Source organism: Patella vulgata, chromosome 9 (genome assembly GCF_932274485.2).
Source record: "Patella vulgata chromosome 9, xgPatVulg1.2, whole genome shotgun sequence".
Taxonomy (NCBI): Eukaryota; Metazoa; Mollusca; class Gastropoda; family Patellidae; genus Patella; species Patella vulgata.
The window spans coordinates 29,613,595-29,634,538 of NC_065887.2; the positions used below are offsets into that span (position 1 = coordinate 29,613,595).

At 31.8% G+C, this 20,944-nt stretch overlaps 1 protein-coding gene and 1 long non-coding RNA gene across 2 annotated transcripts in view; both read right to left on the reverse strand.

Annotated features, from left to right (window-relative positions):
- Positions 1 to 887: 887 nt before the first annotated feature.
- Positions 888 to 6,076, reverse strand: LOC126807776 (uncharacterized). Its single transcript, XR_008789332.1, has 4 exons — positions 5,919 to 6,076; positions 4,404 to 4,523; positions 3,955 to 4,133; positions 888 to 2,085 (listed from the first exon to the last, which is right to left on the reverse strand). It is a non-coding gene; the product is annotated as an uncharacterized LOC126807776 (long non-coding RNA).
- A 2,921-nt stretch (positions 6,077 to 8,997) lies between these two features.
- The window catches only part of LOC126807775 (tensin-1), a 145,847-nt gene continuing 133,900 nt past the window's right edge, over positions 8,998 to 20,944 (reverse strand). The window contains exons 22-32 of the mRNA XM_056103425.1: positions 20,257 to 20,423; positions 19,396 to 19,479; positions 18,510 to 18,638; positions 18,259 to 18,351; positions 17,829 to 17,906; positions 16,259 to 16,297; positions 15,479 to 15,565; positions 13,597 to 13,765; positions 13,082 to 13,150; positions 12,564 to 12,608; positions 8,998 to 11,930 (exon numbers count right to left, since the gene is read on the reverse strand). Coding sequence (XP_055959400.1) covers positions 11,783 to 11,930; positions 12,564 to 12,608; positions 13,082 to 13,150; positions 13,597 to 13,765; positions 15,479 to 15,565; positions 16,259 to 16,297; positions 17,829 to 17,906; positions 18,259 to 18,351; positions 18,510 to 18,638; positions 19,396 to 19,479; positions 20,257 to 20,423 — 1,108 coding nt within the window. The 3' untranslated portion in view covers positions 8,998 to 11,782. The remainder of the gene's footprint in view (positions 11,931 to 12,563; positions 12,609 to 13,081; positions 13,151 to 13,596; positions 13,766 to 15,478; positions 15,566 to 16,258; positions 16,298 to 17,828; positions 17,907 to 18,258; positions 18,352 to 18,509; positions 18,639 to 19,395; positions 19,480 to 20,256; positions 20,424 to 20,944) is intronic.

The following is a 20,944-nucleotide window of genomic DNA, read 5'->3' on the forward strand; positions in this document are numbered from 1 at the left end:
TTGCGAACGAGGGGTTGGCCATTTTGTCCGTCAGTTTCGGTCCGATTTTTACGAAATTCGAACTCAGCAGTCCTTAGGGTGTAACGGTGATATATTCACACGGTTTTTTTTAAATCGGATAAACATTGTGACCTCTAGCTAAAGCTAAAAACGCGATTTTTCGTACAATCGAGGGCCATAATTCAAGAAGTTATTGTCCGATATGCGCGAATATCGAAAGTAACCGAGATCTTGGGGAGATAAACCTATATTTCAAGTTTCGTTGAAATCGGATAAAAATTGTGACCTGTAGAGTGTTCACAAACAATTGTGGACGGACGGGGGCGATGACAATATGTTACGTCCACATGAAAATGTGGGCGTATAAATATACTATTATGATAGAAACTATATAGCTCCTTAACTGTTGTTCAATCCGATTCAGTTTGTTGAATCAAATATAGTTTAAACTGTTGTTTTCCCAAACATCAAAATGACTAGGCACTGTCCTTTCCAGTCCCCTCCTACCTTGTACCAATTGCAAGGGGGAACAATCCCTTTTGGGAGGGATACCCACATTAAATGGAATCAGTGGATCAAATTTTTATAGAAACCTCCCCTCAAACCGAGGTCCCGAGAATTGGTCACAAATTTTATCCAGTTGAAAAACCAGAAAATGCCTTATGGCGGCCATCTTGAATATTTAAATTTTCCCAAGGATGCCTGGATGGCCTCATCGAGTTCGAATCAGTAAAAAAAAAAAACATTAGATGGACTATATTTAAAAGTTGGTCAACCGGCTGCTAGACTATTTATGTTACCCCATTTTGCCAAATTGATCCATCCTAATACTGACTTTGCTAAACAGTGTAACCATCAAACAGTTCAATTTTAATGGGAACACCTGATGCTAATAAAATATTTTTATTTCTTTAAAAAAATCTGAATGTATGAAAAACTGTACAAGTCATATTTAAATAAAATTCTTATTTCTGAATTACAGAAAATATAAATTTTTACAAGCCACATTAAATTTCTTTCTTTTTTTTTTTAAATGAACCAGGCATGCGCCATTCCTTGCATTATTGAAAAATAAAAATGTATTTTAATTGATTATTAGTTTATTTATTATCAACTGAAACAAAAAAGATTTAGGCAAAATAATAAGCACTCGCTCCATTTCTTCTAATTCATGCTGTTATAGATAATTAAATATTGCAACCAATACCTTAGATTACCTAAAAACACGACAATTGGACATTGGTTCATACACAGCCATCAGTCTATGTTTATGTGGTCCGTAATTTTCACCAGAAATTGTTATTAATCATAACACGTTAAGTTCCAAATATTATTAATATGATAATTTTTAAAGTTGTGATGAAAGAGTTAATTTATAAAAGATTTCCCTACATAATAGTCCAAATCAATATGAATACAATTAAAGTGTTAAATATATAAAATATGTATAAAATCGGAATGCATATTGATACACTTTTGATGTAAATTATATGTAAAAATAAAAAAGCACTTTTAATTCAAGAAGAAGGGAAAAGATGGGTACAGTTGTATATAAGCTAAATATAATGAATACTTGGAAAGTTTGCAATAGACATGTGAATATTAAATCAGTTCATCTATATAAGATTGGTATTCCATTTAAAACCTAGAAGCATGATGTAATGACAATATACTTTGTGTAGATTATTGTTGGAATCTATCTTCTGTAATAATTTTATATTTAATAAAATATAGAAGATCATTTTTCGATAATTCTTGTTGTGCTCAACTATCTTACACCTTGGTACATGTGCACGAATCTTGGGGTTTTTTTTTGACATTTGATGTGTTAATATACATGTGCCTTTATCTTTAATATGTGTTAAATGTTCCATAATTAAAAGGTGATTATGCATAGCTTTATATAAATGAAAAATTTGTCTAGAAAATGGAATGTTTATGTACAAATTATTTACATATACAGATAAAGTATGAACAGAAAAATCAGGCAAGTCTCCAGGCACCAAATCGTTCAGCAAAAACTGCAGTCAATGTAAGTGATAGTGCCACCAGTGTTATACTGAACTTTAGGTTTGTCGATCCAAGCTGTAAGAAAGAAATACAGAAATAGCATGAAGAAACCAGTGATAATGACTAAATAAATATCTTGTATTATAAACATATTTACATTTAGTTCAATGTATTTAAGTAGACAAAATAAAATGAAATATGTCAATACAATTGGTTAAATTTGCCACACATCTATAAGTGGGAATCGAAACCTGTGACTTGCAGAGGTAATAGTCCTTATGAACTACACTGCACATAATATACAGATTGGCCATCCAACCACAGAAGTGAGAAATAGGTCAGTGATAGCTATTTATTGGTCTCTTTTTGAAGTTAAATTATAATACAACACAAGAGCATGTAATACAGTGTGTAGATACAGTATACATATCTAGGAATCATCTTGGAAGTTGAAGCCCTGGTTTCAAAAATGTTTTCATAAATCCAGCCAATTAACTGTATAACATTTCCCAACTCTTCAGTGAAACAACTTTTTAAATGACCTTATACTATACACAATGTTAATTCACTGCATTTTAACACTTAATTTATGCTGTATTTATGCACTCTCACCTCTAGGGTTAAATTTACACTAAAAGCTTATATTGTTTTATGGACAAGAACATGTTGAATAACTGGCCTTAAAGATACATTATGGGAGATTTTTATAAGGAGTTAGCCATTCTTGCTATAACAGTTCAAAAATAGATGATGAAAGAAGAATATATTGAAAAATTCAGTCAGATTACTTTATTCTAAACATACAGTGTAGTTATCACCAGTGTAATTTTTGACTAGAAATGGGATTGAATTCCATCTTCACCGATTCTTAGTATGACCGATCGTTTGATTGAAAGGCGTTAACTCCACCTACATAATCTCTGCTGTCATTTGTCTGATGTCATCATATCTGAATTTGTGTTTTACCTTTTTGGATTTTTATAACAAGTGGACAAAATAAGTGAGAGGGTAAATTTTCATTCTTACTTGTATTTTGGTCATGCATTAAATCAATTGAATATAGGACATAATATTATAATACAATTATGATAAATCTATAGGTATACACCAGTGGCGTATATTTTTATTGATATTATTAAGACAGAAGACCTGTCCGTCTGTATAAGTCATCACACGATCTCCAGGAATTGTATAATTTGTCATTATCTGTGTTTAGTTTATTATTATATAATTGCACACATCGCTCAACAGCGGCCTCGCTTCGTACACTCTATCATTTAGCCTCGATCCGGGGGTATGACGTCAACGTAAAATTAATAATCTCCACTCACGACGCCATTTAAAATTAAATCAGTCAACGAAATCCTGTTTAAATCCAAGCTAAATCTAAGCCATCAGTGGATCTACAGAGTAGATTTTGTGCTTGTTGTGTAAATAAAGATCTAATTTATAATTTCTATGACATCTGAAGCCTAAATAAAGACTTGCAATAATCAGATTCAGCTCCTGCATAATGTATGTTTAAATCTTCTAAAATGACCACATTTAACTTTACATTTATTAAATTGCTATGTTTGTTAATTGATAATAATTTACATGTACAAGCCTGGAAATAAGGCACCGGTCACAGACATTATCAGAATAAGTTCAGGTTTGGTCAGGCATTTTCCATGTCTTTTTTTGTGTTTATAGTGATAGTTTTAATATAAAGTTAAAAATATCAGATTAGTTCAATTAGTGCCTGACATTTTAACAGGTTCAATTAAAATCATTATTTCCATGCCTGTAAATGTATGTTAGGTGGTGAAATGAAATAGGGTTTAACGCCCTACTGGTCTGCTCTGACTGGGCTAATGAAGACGATACTCTACACGCTACCAATACGGTAAGCTTAAACATAAACAAATAAATATCAATTAAAGATAAAATAAAAGTTTTCCTTACAGTGACATAAAAATTGCATCGGTCTCCTTGACAACACTCCACACACTCCCAATCTTTATACCAATCTCTCATACATCTTAGTTTTAATCCAAACTGTTCTTCAGTACAATTTGATGAGGAACTACAACTTTTATATACATGGTGCATCTTCTCACTTCTTGGTGTCCAAAACTGGGGAGCTAAAAAAAACAATTTGTATGGGTAACACTAACAGTACAAAATACCAAAAACCATGATCTGATTTCAAATGATAACTGAGGTTTAACATCCTACTTTTCTTCACTAACTGGGATAACGAAGAAGGGCATCCTCTATGACATAGTATACTTAAAGCTGTGAATTGCCAGACCCTCCATCACAGATATATTAATGAGCCACTGCGGGTCCCTTGTACAGTGATAGGAAAAAATAATAACTTGATACAATGAAAATGATAAAACACTGATTACCTCTCCATACTATCCGTGTAAGACATGTATCTTGTTCTTCACGACACTGGATGGTTGTTTTAACACATTTATCTTTATTATCTGGTTGATTATTACAAACATAACACTCTAATGCCAACCCTACAAAATACAATATAAAAAATTAAATTCGCTATTAAGATCTGTTTTCCCAAGTTTCTTACACTGATAGGATTCACATTGGAGAGATCTATTTATACTATTCCTGTACACTGTTGGGGTTGTCAATGTATGAGATTCTTGTCTTCACAGAGTTTGGGCTGCTTTGACCAATGATTCTCATGTTGTCAGCTAAATGATATACTATAATTAGTTATGCAAGTTATGTCCTAAAGGGGGCTTCATTTACCCCAGAAGGTAATGAAAGACTTATGTAAAAAGGCAGATGGTAAAGTTAAGCCAGTTTAATATTTTAAAAAGATCTTGTTAGCAGGTGAATTTATGCCACCTATCTTTTCCAGGTTTGCTTTTTAAAGTTTTCTGGCTTAAGCATGTCCAACTAAACAGATTAAACTATGTGTACAAGTAACTTAATTTGACCATCTGAACAGGTTAGCTTATTGCCCGCTTACCTACTTTTTGTCATGCGCTTTTACTACCTACTGTAGGATATGCATCATGTTTCATTACAATACATATCATCTGACAGAATAGGAAATGAAGACAGGCATACGCCATACAGTGTGCTATGAGGGCAATTTTGCCCGGACAGCGGCACTGCAACCTACTCATGTATCGAATTCCAACTGTCAAGGAATCTTTTACATGCACTCCAATGTGTACGTGGGACCTCGGTTTTTCGTTCCATCTGAACGACTAGACAGTTGTCCTTGTCAGGCCCCCCGTCTTGCATTACCGACAAGGGAGAACCACGCCAGAAAATCTAGATGTACTTTCTTGGCCAAAGCAGAGATCAAACACCCAACCTCAAGGTTAGCGAGTCAGGGTCTTACCCACTTAGCCACCGTGATCCCCCTGGCAGAATAGGTAAGTTGGCTTAATGATGCACTATTTAAGAACTAAATCTGCCTATTGCAGGTCTTTGGCTTCAAATGTTGTATAAACTACATGTACATGTATTATTTAGACAAGCCTATAATCAAGACCATCAGATGGTTGAGATTTAGATGAATTCGAACACCCATCATAATTAAAGAATTTAACATACTTCATTGCTTTTAGTATTACTACATGTACATGATGTAAATATTTTGTTGATAACAATCACATTTCGACAACATAAGATTTTCAAAATATGCTTTGTAAACGAATTTACGCGAAACAGACAAAGAGAATTGAATAACCTTCAGACTTTATCGCAAATATGAATAACTGGAAACGAAGACTATTTTTACAACAACTCTCACTGACTCATTCAAAAGGTACGCCGCCATTTTAGTTGACCTGAATTTATGACTAAAAGCAAATGAGAAGCCATTTATTAAAATTTACACCTGTAATTAACCTATTATCTACCTGGAAACATTTCTTACTTACCTGTAGCAAAAAGGCCAAAGAGACCCACTAATATGAACAAATCTTTCATTTTCATCTGCTATTTTCATGCGTTGTTGACATGTTCATTACATTGGTGACATACCGTCTGTCCTCATCTTCACAGGTGGGGTAAACGTCACGGGAGATAACTCTGGTTATTTAGTTTTGGTGTCAAACTACTGGTTAATTTAGATACCTCTTTTTGCACTCCAACTTCTGTTATCATTTGTTCTAGAATCGATAAAAAAAATTAACATGAGTTTTAAAGAAGATGCGTAAGAGCTACATCTTCCCTTTATTTTGGTTTCAAATGTTATATAAATTGATATTTATACATTTATTTACATGGCAGGCCTATAATCAACTCTCTAGGTCATTGAATGACAGAGATTTAAATGGATTGAAAACCATCATCATTTAATGTTGTCAATCTTGTCAAAACTTTGTCAAATCAGTGATAACTTTGCTCAGAATAAAGTAATTTGTATGAAATTTTCAATATGTTAATTTTGAATGGGCAGCTATTTATCCAAATCTTACATAATGCATCTTTAAATTCTGTCCGGTTTTAGTAAAAATTAATGATTTTAAGACAGTTGATTAACTGAACTTTGTGATCAAATACTGGAATAAAATTTTATTCCGATACCTGGTACTGTAATATTTTCTTGAAAGTTATTACAATATTGGATTGAATATAAATGTGATCATAAGAAAATTGAATGTGACATAATTATTTTCTGTCCTGATATAAAGATGTTGCTATCCATAAAAGAAATGAGATAGAATGGGGTTAATCCTTTTGATATTTTGGGACAAACCAATGGTGATTTTTATTTCTAAGGTTACATGTGCAAAGAGAGGCAGTATAATTTTGCCCAGGCAGTGAAGGGTTATTTTATGTGCTCGCCTATGTGTACACGGGTGGACCTAGATTTTCAACCCATCCAAATGACCAGTCCAGACAACATTTTCCTGGTCAGCCTCACAGGTGCACCCCCAGCAAGTGAAGGCTGTAGGTTCTTCTAGGCCCAAACTTCAATTTATATTTTAAATTACCTAGCTTTTGTTCTTCTGTGTGAAAAATATCTGCTATACTAACATTTATAAGTGTGCCCAAGTTTTTGCCTCGTTATTAGTAGTTGATAGCCAATGATTTGGCTCTGTTTGTCATTTTTATATGTTCACTTTGAAATTTGATTGTATATTGTCATCACATCAGTCTGTTGTGCAATCTTTCGTCCACAAGCAAGAGGCTAAAGACAACATCCGATTGACTAAAAATTTATCACCAGTGGTTATATTCATGAGACAAAAAACCCTATTACTTTCAGCATTATAGCCCTTGACCATGTTGAAAAACCTTGTGACACTCTAATGGCTAAAGATATTATTCAAATGTCTTAAAATTTATACACAATGTTGATGGGATGAACAAGCCTATCGATTTTAAAATTGAACAGCTAAGTTATTACTGGATTAGCAGTACATGTTAGTGCAAGGAGCAATCTGATAATAATAGATCTATATTTTGTTTTTTATACTTTTGCAGATCTAAATAATAAGACCACCTGCAGATTTCATCAAGGTCACAAGAATTGAACAGGGTTAGGCCAGACGATTGTTGCTGAGGATTGTGGGTTAGGGTTAGCGCTAGCCCAGTTTACATCTCGTGACCATGACAAAATCTGCAGGTGGCCTTAATATTTAGATCTAACCCCTCCAGAGACCATCAGATTTTAATTAATTCTGATAATTAGTTTATGAATTGTTGTCCTTGATTGGTTTTCAGTGTCTAGTAAATACAAAAGAAAGAAAATGTGACAACCTTATGAACCTTTATTAACTGCTGTGGCCATGTTTCATTGCTTGGCAATCCCTCTTTCATCGTTTTAGCAACAGCTTATATTCCAATAACAAAGCTTAAAATACAAATGTGACATCCTCCTTTGTGTATCATTACTTCAAATAATGTACAGACCAATCGTACATTATTTATACAAGATGAAATGTTGGACTCATGTGACAATTTCATTTAAATGCACCTGTGGGAAAGTACTGCTTAACTGTCTTGGGCGAGATATTATGTAATATATTCAAACAACACTCAAGCTAACACTCTGTGCAGTATTCATATATTACTTAATGTCTCGCTCTTGACCATTAAACCTCACTTAACTAATTCCCCAAATATCTGACCCATTACTAGGTGATTTTGGTTGCTACTTGTGAGCTATAGCAGATTCAAATTTATTTATCTTGATCATCCCCACCTATACTGTCTTCACTGTTGAAGCAAATGTAATATAGACTGACTAAAAGCTAGCCTACTCCTCACCATAATTTCAATATAATTGCCAAAACAAGGTTCACTGGTTTTCATCAATTTTGTCAAGCTTCTATTGTAAACATTTTAATTAGATAGGGTATGAAACCATGCTCGGAGACAATAAATTGTCATTTTTTATTTCGAGAAGTACTAATATAAGTAGCACTTCTCAAACCGATGACAAAAAAAGTTTTGGTTGATCAAAACTTTGTAGTTGAGGACAAACTAGTAGCTAAAGATGCATTCCCCCAAAGTATTTATAGGGTAGTTATTTCCAATAAAAGTATGGCAAATACGGTATATATGGAAAGTAGAGACATCCAATCTTACTAGAAAAATACTGAATTCCATGAAAAACACTCATGTGTAAGGTATTGCTAGCTGGCAACCTGTCGGCTTGCTGGCTATGAGAACAGTGAGAGACTTCAACATACAAAAGACTCTGCTATTAAACAGTGGAAAAAAAAGTTGCCAGATAATTCCAAGAACTTACTTAGGCCTCGATATGCATGGTAAATTGACAGCAAGTAATAACAAATACAAACTGACATGGGCCTTCTCTTAATCAAGTCACTTAACAAACAAGGATACTTAATATAGATTCTTGCAGTTTGGGGTAGTTTCTTGCTAGATAGATAATTAGTTTGAATATGTTTTTAGTCCAAATATATCATCTAATCACACAGTTTTTGTGTGGGAAGTCATCTTTAACTGTTTGGTACAGGATCTCATAACCCCAACAACAAACTCTTTATTATATAAAGATGATTTTATTTATAATTGAGACCAATATTTAGATGCAGTAATAAGAATTAATATCATTTAAATAAAGTCAACATTCCATTGGGTAAAAGACTGACTGTATTAAGACTATTTCTGGCAACAATATGCCCCCTTCTACAGGTTACAGGGAACCCTAATATTAAACAGATTTATTACTAATCTATAGATGAACCTGGGATTAAACTAATTAATCCAAATTAAATCGTTAATCAATTTATCAATTCAAGTATCAGTTCATAAATGGTCGGTTTATCTACTTAGCTCTTCTTTACTCCTCTTAAAAAATCTCATCTTTGTTTAAATCTTATTGGATCTTAACAAACAAACACAACTGAGGCATGCTCCTGTATTATCTATAATTAAGGGCGTTATGGCACATTATTATCTGTTAAATATGTACATACATACATTAATATATTTTAAACTTTGTATTGCTTTTAATTTGAATTTTTGTTTTACAAGATTTACAAAGAATGTTAGAATCAAAATTCAATATTATTTAAAATAAATTGCCAAAAAAATTAAATGATCTAAAATGTCAACATATTCTGAAGTTGATGAAACAAACTTCGACTGTACAGATCTTATTTAAAATAATAAAAAAAAAAAACAACAAAAAGAATTCTACCTAACAGTATTACCATATTAAATAAAACTTAGAAACAATATGATCTGAATTCTATCGATTATGGGAGGGGTTATATATAAATAACTGCATGCATGTATCTCTCTAGTATAGATTATAGAATTAAATATAAACCCATGCCATAACACAAGACCAATAACTTTGTAAGAGAAATTATGCTTAATATACATACACATAAACACTGCCTTTTGAACAGTATAAATTATACTTCTGTTAGTAAACGAATCTCGTACAAAAATTGTTTACAATTTTAACAAAATTAATCCATAAATAAAATGTAATTAATTATTATTAAATAATCAATATTTGATGTTAAAATATTTTTAAATTTGTCTTAACATGAGACCTTAATAAGTCAAACATTGTCCAAACTGATAACATAGTAATAAAACCTAATATACACCATAATAATAATAAATAGCGTTACTAAGAGATGGTTATAATTTACGGTTGTCGATTGGTATCTTATGTTTGCTTTGCACCCCTTCTCCGATATATCTGGTTTTTTAATTGACGGTATAAACTGTACATATTATATATACATGTACATTATTTTAACATCATATAATAATATTATGTTTCATAAATTGGTATATATATTTACAATAAAGATAACAGTTATATGCAGCTCATACCTACGATAAGGCCAATCAGATGGTTTGCATCAGTTTTGAACCAAACACCTTTCGTACATCCTTACTTTAAAATTTTGGCATCTGGTATGTGTTCTTACATAGTGATATTTTGATCATAAAGGGACAGTCTCCAATCATGAACCTCTCAAATTGTTATAAAACTCCAAATTTCTATTAAATGTCAACCTAGAAAGTTCATTTGGTCAACACTGAGTTTAATTTTTGAGGATAACCTGATCATTTTACATCAAATCTAAATGAGAGAGACTGTTCCTTTAATAAATCTACCCACTTCTCTTGACAAATAATAAAAAGTATATAGTAGTCATTTACAACAAAACAAGACAACAACTTAGCACCAAAAAACTTCCAAGAGACATCTAAACCACAAAGAGGTATGCATGTTTATAATAAAACACATTTAGCAATAGACAAAGAAAAAAACAAAATGCCTTCCCCGAGAACTAACTGAACAGAGCCACATAAAAACATATTGCAAATGCTTTTAAAACTTAATAACAACATGAACAGACAGATTAAAAAGAGGTTTGTAAGTCTACCAGATAAAACACAGGGGCATGGTACATATTATATAAATAAAGAAATAATAGCTCTATTATTATTAATACATATATATATATATATATAATAATAAATCTTCAGTGTAATAAAAGACAACATATAAATGATTAACATATATTTTAAAACATGTTATCATAATAACATATTCAAATACAAAAACACATAGCAATAATAATATTAGTCCATAAAATGTACCTAAACTTTCTTTTTGAGAAAATAGTCGAGAATTATACACTGTAATTTAAATAGCACTTTTATTTATTTTCACTACAGCAGCCAGCCTCTATTTAAGATTAATAAATACATTATGTTTAATTTCCACTTTATGAGCCTATTCCTATGCCCATAACAGCACCCTTTGTTTACTATTGGTGTTTATATTGAAGGGGCTTCCTTATGCTAAATATAACTATACAATTTCTAAATAATATATGGATTAATAGAATATAATAATGTACAAATCTCATTTATAATAATAATAATAAAGTCATTTTACACTATACACAAGAAATAAAATGCTATCGTTCAACATATCTACAGCAACAAAAAATAAACCAGCAAGCCATTTCTTAAATACAAAAACTGCTATAATACACGGAGAATAAAATAAAAGCGTCTAAAAATCTAGAGTCTGTAAGCATTAAGTCGTTTTTTTAACTGTGGTTTTCTTCTCATAATAACAATTCACAAAAATAGTTTATGCAATATGTATTTCTTATCTCCTTATTACTTCGTACACAACCAGAATCGGTAAACTTGACCACAGAGAAAACCTTTCTCTAGCCTGAATATCATAGAACTTATACACTGAACACAGCATGAAAGACTGCAGCAAGGCTAGTAATATGGCCAATATACATTCAGCATTTCAAAATTGTCCAATCCTATTCTAAGATTTTGGTTTGCTTTGACCAATCATTACTTTTGTCACAAAGTTAACTATGGCTGAAGCCGGTTGTTCTGGATCCAATTCAGCAAAAAGATGGCAGGAGTTATCTGAGATTCCTCCTTGTTTCCTGGCAACAAAACCAAATATTCTGGAAAAAAAAGTGATAACAATATATAATGCACATTTGATGAGGACAAGCAAAACATTTTTTTTTTAAAAGATAGTTTGCTAGGCTCGAGAATTCCACAAGAGTTGTTTATTCTTTTGTAGGTAATGGGAGCATTTACATGAAACCAAAAACTAAAACAACCCATTAAGGAATTTGTTATACATTATCTGATGAACATTAGCCACTTGAAACCTCAAGATTTTGGCAGTGATGGTCAAGGTCATTATCTCTGGAAGTATTTATTGAATATTTTTGAAAATCCTGCAGAATATAACATCTGTGAATAATTTTTTCAGTCATTCAGATAATGACTTTAGCCTTTAAGCATACACAGGGAGATAATCATCTTTTAACAAATCTTGTGGATTCTTCATCTCCTGAACATAACACTGTGTATAAATTTCAGGTCAATCAGATGATAACTTTAGAACATCCACCAGCAATTGTGAATACCAGACGGACGGACATGAACTGACAACAATATATGATTCCAATGTGGGCGTATAAAAAAAGTATTGCCTTTAATTGTAACTCTCAATTAACTATGTATGTCAAAAGCAATATTGACATTGTTTTTACCAATAGAAGATATAAAAGAATAGACAAAATTACCTAGCATCAGGGACTGCGCCTAATACATCAATATCTTTCTTCCACCTGAAAAAGGATCAAACAAATGATAACACTTTAGCACTTTTTCACTCAAACCTCAATGAATAATATTCCATACATAATTTTAATTTTCATAAGGTTCCACCTTCCACCATAGCCCATTTGAAAAATCCTACCAAAGCATTCCAAAGGTTTATAAGGCATAATACGACTGGAAAAAAAAATTATGTTCTGATTTTACGATCAAAAAATATTCAATTCAATAAGATTATTTCTAAAAAAAAACCTAACCAACAATTCAACAAAGTTTTCCAAAATTCCATCAAGAACTCCACTCTGGTGTGAAAGTGAATGAAAATATAACTTCAAGAATTTCGATAGGGTTTCTCCGCCTGATCCAGTAAACAATACCTGCAAATTTTAAGATATGTCAAACCTCTGATCTGCTGAGTGTTGAGTAGATATAGTGGATGGACAGTGGATATTAAATATGAGCATATAAAATCTATACAACTTACTTTCTGTCTTCAGGATCCATACCACAATAGGTAACAGCCGTAACAGGGTAATGACGTCGGAAAAACAACCTAAAATAAGATTCATTACATAGAAATATAATATAATCTGACTTCTAATCGTAGGGTTGGTCTAAATTTATATAGATAGTATGTTCTTGTCTATAATACTAGAGATGAGAATTTGAACCAATCAGTGTTTCTAAATCTTGCCATTACATTGTACAACCAACCGACCCGTCGGCATTATCGACATTATCGTTGTTAAATGAGAAGAAGGCTATTGTCAGGATAGGATATTCTATTTCATACTATTTTCAACAATGCGAATTCCAAATCCAGTTTCCTAATCAAAAACATTGATTTGACTTCATGAAGGGCAAAACCTGATGGAAACCCACCATGAGAATGAAAGTCAGGCAGACATCAATAGGTTAAGATCCCTTCTCGGAAATTGCACTTTTGTCATTGGAATTTGAATCCAAAATTGTCAAGTTTATAAAACAGGCCCCACTTACTTTCTTTGATTATCTGTTAATGTGATACCCTGATTGGACACTTTAAAATGCACCATTGTTGTTTTATGGTTAGGTGGATTGTCCATTGTCATTTTAATAGCTTTGGATACAGCTTGAGGTCCAGTTAAAGATTCGGTATCTACTGTATTGATGAAGATCACATTACATGCTGCAAAGTAAAACAGTAGAGAGTTAGTGTGATTCAGATTAATAATAAATAAATATCCTTGATACAAACTACTTTATAAAGGATTTTTGAGTTTGATATTCAGAATTGAGATTTTACAACACCTATTTTACAAGTTCTCAATTTACATGATTTTATATGAATGAAATGATACACTTAATGATATTTATGTAAATCACATGTTTTTCTTGTAATTGATAGATATTAACATAAAACCATCTTAACTAATTAAAATAAGCTGATCGGCATAATTTATAGTACAGATTGAATTATGACAGAATTTCAGAAGCTAAACAAGGCCTTTTTTTTTTTTACTTTAATTTCAACTTATTAGTATCTTAAAGATGGGTTCCCAGAAAAGTATTTATCAGGTGGTTATTTCCAATAAAAGTATGGTAATTTTGGTATATATGGAAAGTAGAGATATCCAATCTTACTAGATTCCCCGAAAAACACTCATGGAGCGTGTATACAGGACAAAAATGTAAGGGTTCCCCTAATCTACAGGCGGACGATTAAGAATTTCTGCACGCGTGATGTCAAAGGTCACACGTGAACATTGAGCGCTTGATGTACAAGTTGATAAAGTTTATGAAGAGTTAGACGTACAACACTTTCTGAGATAAAAATGACGGAGAAAGACGCGGGTAGTGGATTATCCTAGAATTTAGTTAGTATTCGATATTTGTGATAAATAGTAAGCGATTAAAGACAACATCGTCTTATGTATGCAATGAATTCTCTGACTTCCAAGAGAGGTAAGTCATGTGACGTAAAAATGACCTGGTTTGATCGAATTTTTATAGCAGGACATTCCTTTGAAATTACAATGTTTGAGAAGGATTTGAAGCAAAGTTATGACAAATTAATTAGTTTGAATATGTTTTTAGTCCATATATACCATTAAATCACACAGTTTGTACACGGGAACCCATCTTTAAAATTTCACTTAAAATCGCAGTAAACAGAAGAATAACATTATAGCCCTTTTCAGCTTCTGTACAGAACTCAACAACAGAAGAAAATAAAATATTCGAAAAATCAGTAACATAAAAAGCTTGTGGTGCTGATGATAATGAAAGCAGAAAGAGTTCACACAAAATCATATTGTCAAATAATATCAGTCAAAACCATAAACCATTTCTCTGTTTTTGCAGTTGCCAGATGAAATAAAGAAGTGTGCAGACAACTGCAAAGGTGAATTTTCAATGAGGGAAAAGGCAAATGGGGTTTAATGTCCTCTTTAACACAAGCTAGGTCATTCTAGGATATATTCTATTTTAAAAACCTACTTGCAATGGGAGGAAACTGTTGAAATCCCAAAAGATCAGACAGGATTTAAATCCAACAGTTCATACAGTAAATGTAAATGTCCTTCACTAAAGTAATCATTGTATCACATTCCCGGTGTATAAGACACATGCTTATATAAAACATAGACTCCCATTAACTCTGCCAATGCTTTTTTTTTCAGGGTAGAAAATAAAGTTCACAACGTTGAGTCTTGGCATGTGAGAAGGTATATACATGACAATGATGATGATGATGATGATAATGACAGCATGTCAAATGTCTCATTGGACTTTACTTGTATAAATAATTTTCTTGTGTCAACTATAAAAATACCCTAATAAATGTTGAGGTAATATATTTAGTGAAGTATATCGTAATTAGCGGGAGATTTTAAGGACATACCAGCTCCTTGCTGTAACAAAGCAGACGCGGAACTTGGCATCTCTGTTGTTCTTGTACTTTCAGAAGTGAAGAGCTCTCCTCCAGAATCTGTAACCAATTAGATTATTCTTTAAAAATTTAAGTTAACATTTTTTTAATGGACAATGTTTCAAATAACCAAGCCTTAATTGGAGAATAACTGACATTTTCATTGCAAAAGCTTTTTATTCTTATTGCTATACGTTTTATTGAAAAGGAAAGTATCATGCACTTTTTAGTTTTAGTAATTAGTAGAGATTTCTTTTTTGTTTGGGGTTGAAAAATATATTATATATTTACATGCGAAATTTGTTTTCCTTTGAAGGTACCAAGAAATTTTCCCATTGCTTGTTTCCTACAAGCAGAGTTTAATTACCAGGCTAAGGCAAACACCTGAATTTTAGCCAAAAGTAATCTTTTACGATGATGTCCAGTGTATGTCTACTACTGTAATACTTATTCTTTTCATATGAGTCAAAATTACATTTTTTTCTCTTATAACTATTTTAGGTCATTCCTGTCATGCTGTTTGTGATGTGCATGGTGCTTTTAAAATTACAAATTAAGATAGAACAACTTAAAATAATAGAGAAAGCCGTTTTCCACAGAAAATGAAATTATAATAACTACAAGACACAACAGCATGCAACCATAGGGGGAGGAAAGAAAAGTATTATGTCCTCCAATAAATATTTCATGCATATTCATGAGTTAATCAATATTCATTAACCTTTTCTGTTTGTTACATTACATCACAATTACCTGTGGTACAAAAAGTGACATTTTTCTTTTTCCACAAAGCTGCATGTCATAAATATACAAGCATGCAAATTTCAAATCATTTTTAAAGGAAATATAAATATCACTTGCAGCAAATTAAATTGGAAAATCTAAGTCAAAAATTTGAAGTACAATGTGTTTGAAATTGAATGCAAAAAACTGAAATTACAAATTTTGTTTTAAGTTTATAATTAAACATTTCATAACTTAATAAAGTATAAAATAATAAATTAGAGTTCTTAATTTATTTGAAATTTATTTGCAGCAAGTGATAAGAAATAATAATAAATAAAAAGTTCAAATTCCATTTTGTAGATTTAAATAGAAACATTTGATTACAAGTAATATAAATGCAAATCAAAATTTTTACACTCTTGCATTATTTATAAAATTATATTAACTTCTTCAAACACAAAATTTAGATCCAATTAATGAAATTTACCACAAAAGTTAAGATGTGTTATCTTTTAAGAAAACTAAAATTAATCTAATTTCTAAATCTCTGATATTTCTACATTTTGAAAATAAGTGCAAGAGTGAAAATTCTAACATTTATATTAATGTAGGACAGAGAATTTAGTTGCCCAACACCTCACAAAGGAATAGCAAGCACAAGCGACACCCAACTGAAGTGAATGATTACACTCTCTACATTTGGTCTTAAGATGACAAAGAGTGATTTTTCTAATTAATCTACTTATTTTTCTAATTAGTTAATTATCTCAAATGAATGAATTAATAGAAAAAGAAATTTAAAAACGGATTAATAAGCATTATTCCAAAAATTCCATGCAAAGGATTTCAAAATGACCATATATGGAACTTATCTTCCACGGCCTATCTGTATTTATGATCTATTACGACAATATAGAATTAAAACATCTACATATATGAGAGTACAACATTAACTAGAAATTTTAAAATTTAAATCTATGAAAATTAAAATATTTTTAAATTAAAAAAAAACAACACACCAATTCTAAACTATTTTCATATAAAACCTAAGCTGAACAGTAAAATGATGATACATTACTAAATAAAATGGACTTTTTCTGTACCTTTTGAAGAATTATCACCTAAATAACTGACCTAGAAGGTCATTATGGAACCTCATTTTTTATCTATATGCAATTAAAGATACAGAAAATGTCACATGCAAAGTGCTGATAAAAGAAAACAAAGCATCTCAAGTGATTTATAGCAAGTGCTATTTACGACATTTAAGAGATTTTTCTTTCAAGTTTTATGTTTGTGGTAGGAATGAGCCAAACGGACAAAAAGCAATAGATTTTAGCACTTCGTAAAAATAATACTTCATTTTTTTATACTTATATGTGCAATGAGAGGAGGGCAGTTTTGCTGTACACTAGCCCTTAATTAATCTTCTTGCAATTTCATCTACCAACAATTTCTACATGGAACCCCAGTTTTGAATATTTTTAATTTGCCAAAAGAAAATAACATCTATCCGATCTCGAGATGCGTTGTTTCTTTAGCTATAAACATATATAGGGCTTACAATTCTGGTGCATGCTATTGCTATACACCTGACCTGGGTCTGGAAGAGCCAATTTACACGGCAGTGCTAATGGTGTCATAGAGTGCTGATATACGAGAGCTGCTAAACTTCCTGAAATACACAAATATACCAAAATAAATCAGTCTTCTTTATCAGTAATTTAAGAAACAGATTTTTTTTTTTAAAATTGTACGTATCAGAGTCACTTTAGCCATTTTATATACACTGCTGCCAATTCATAAATACTACTTTATATCCAATTTTATCCTGCCTAACTTTTCAATATTCAATTATCTGAGAACAATTGTAACACCTTGATATGATATTTTTATATTCTACTATGTCAAGGTGTTAACTTAAAGTTTAATCACAACTATTAGGTTCCAGTTATTTGCTTCAGGTGAAGTTAACATGAAATACACAGCCTCAGTCTGTATTATAAACTTATTGAATTGAAACTTACCAAAAACGGGTTCATTGCTACAGCCCCTTAGACGTACTCCTTTAGGTGTGGGTTCAATCAAGAAATGGCGGACAAGATCAGCTTGAGGATCACCTGAAAAATCAAATTAAAATTGCATTACTCTAGGGCGTTTAATACCTTCACATATATAATTTAGCAAATGCAATACATTTTGTATCCAAATGTTGCAGGGCATATAAATGAAACAATATTAGATAGGATATTATTCTAAGTTCTAGAAACAAACAAACCTGAGGGCTTAATCTGTACATTGGGAGGCAAGGTGGCTACTTTCAGGGCTAATCCAAAAGCACCTGGGAAAGAATTACTGTCACGAATAACAAAAGTTCCAGGTGATTTATCTTTGAGAAGAACAATAGCTGTAATAGAAAATAAACAAACATGTTATTTCGGCATACATTTAAATGTACAGTGGTTTTTGGAGGTGTGTGATACCAGAGGCCAAATTTTTGACAGTGAAGAATCACTTTATGCATATGTAAATCTTCATAAAAATGTGGGCATATAAAAAATGAATTAGGCTTCGTTTTCCTTCAATAAATGGTCAATATCTAAAGTATTTAAAGGCAACCTTAAATTAGGACATCTTGTTTGAACTATTCCACCGTCATAGTGAGTATGGTGATTTCCCTAGAGTGGGATTCACAAAACAAATGGACACATAATATCCAATGAAATTGACATTTTTAGTTTGGATCCAAATGAAGGAGATCTAGCTATTTAAATTATTTTAAAACACCCTGCATTGACAACAATGACTGTACCTATTCACGTAATATTAGATTTTCGCCCCATGTAACAAATCAACAAATAAAATACAATGCAATCAGCCATTTTATTTTTGGACTTAATCAAATCATTTTAAATCATTTCCAAACATTCTTCATTCTTTTTAGGCAATTTCTAAAAATATCCAGTTATCATTCAACAAATAAATGCATTTGTACTCCCTATTCGACTGGGTCAACCATCACTTATCTTTTCTAATTTCTTTTTGATATTTCACAAGGTGTATAATGCATGTATGCAGGTGATCAAATATATCATCCTTATCTATCTTTTATATACCTACTGTAAATTATGTCTCACTAAAAATGAGTGAGTAGTTGTACTTACCTTCCTCTCTTGTGATATTTGGTTTGTACCAGAATTTAGATGTGTCTTTCACAAATTTAGGTGTGGTATGGACCATATCAATATCTGAAATTTTACGATAAAACATTGTTAACAGACAATATCTAGTCTAAATAGAGACTTGGACAAATCAAATGTGAAAAAGAGCAAGTCATACAGTGTACATTCAAATTACAAAGTTATCTTATGTACCATATAATATTGTCAAGAGACACTTTGCTGAGGGTCATTTTTTGTTTCAATTTTTGGCTGACCTTTTCTATAGTAACATCTAATATCAATTATATTACTATATTACTAAGAAATGAAAAGTAACACATTTAAAAGTTGAATTATTTCCGAAATTTGGATCAGAGTTAGATCATTGGAAAATTCTATCACAAAATGTCCCTTTACTTTTCAACCACTGAAGGTCTATTCATAGAGGACAAATAGGGATAAGTCATAATAACCCATTGATAAAGGGAAGTTTTGCATGACTGACAGTTTCTTATAGTGGAATGTAAATTAACTCTCCATGACAATGATTACTCACGCTTTTATAAATATGTATATAAGTGTGTGTAAGAATAAAATGTTAGGCATTATTAGCCATGGTACGAAAACATACATCTTTTGACCCTGAACATGTATAGCCTACACATAAATTAATATCTATATCCTTATGACATTGTCAACACAATTCTTGTATGGTTTTCTTGCTCTCAAAATTTGGCCACATGCCACCTACACATGTCATTGAACAGGGAACATAGTAACTACTGCCAATTAAACATGTACTAATTTGAAATTTGCAATAAATGTTATGGAGTTATTTATAATACAAACTTTAACAATACTCACCACCTAATGATGACAAACTTCCGCGTCGTGACAGTCCAAAATATACACTGGGTGAACTCTGACCTGTCATTGAGTGAGGACCAGGTGAGAGAGCACCACCTGACATAGAGTGTGATGTCGTCAGCTGAGAACGGAGGGTGTTTAATCCACTAGATGGTGAGGGTGGGCTGCAATAATGAACATATTTATTACATCAAGTGACGATTAAGCTGAATCCATTCAATTATAGACCCTCATGTTTGGTGCCAGTAGTCAAGCTATAGGGCACTGGTATTTCATGTATAATATCTCAGGATTAGGATTATTCAAGGTCTCATTTGTCAAGGGTGTCGCGACGGAAAATGAAAGTGTTAAAAACTTGGCATGAAAAACCAAGGTCTACCCATGTGCACACAAATGGATGTTCAGTAGTTGCAATACAAAGAGTAGAAAAAACCACTGTTGTCCTAGCAAGTCTCCTTGCATTGCACACATGAGAACAGAAATGAAAATAATAGTGCTGGGTATTGCCACTGCAGTGAAAATACGACACATATTGTCATTCAGGTGCTACGATAAGATTCATATCACAATTCATAACCAGGTCAATATTTACCAAGAAAACAACAGGATAAATGAATACTTGATATTTTTAGGCCTGCTGATGTCGAAGAAGCAAAACTGTTTTATATCACAATATTGATGTGGA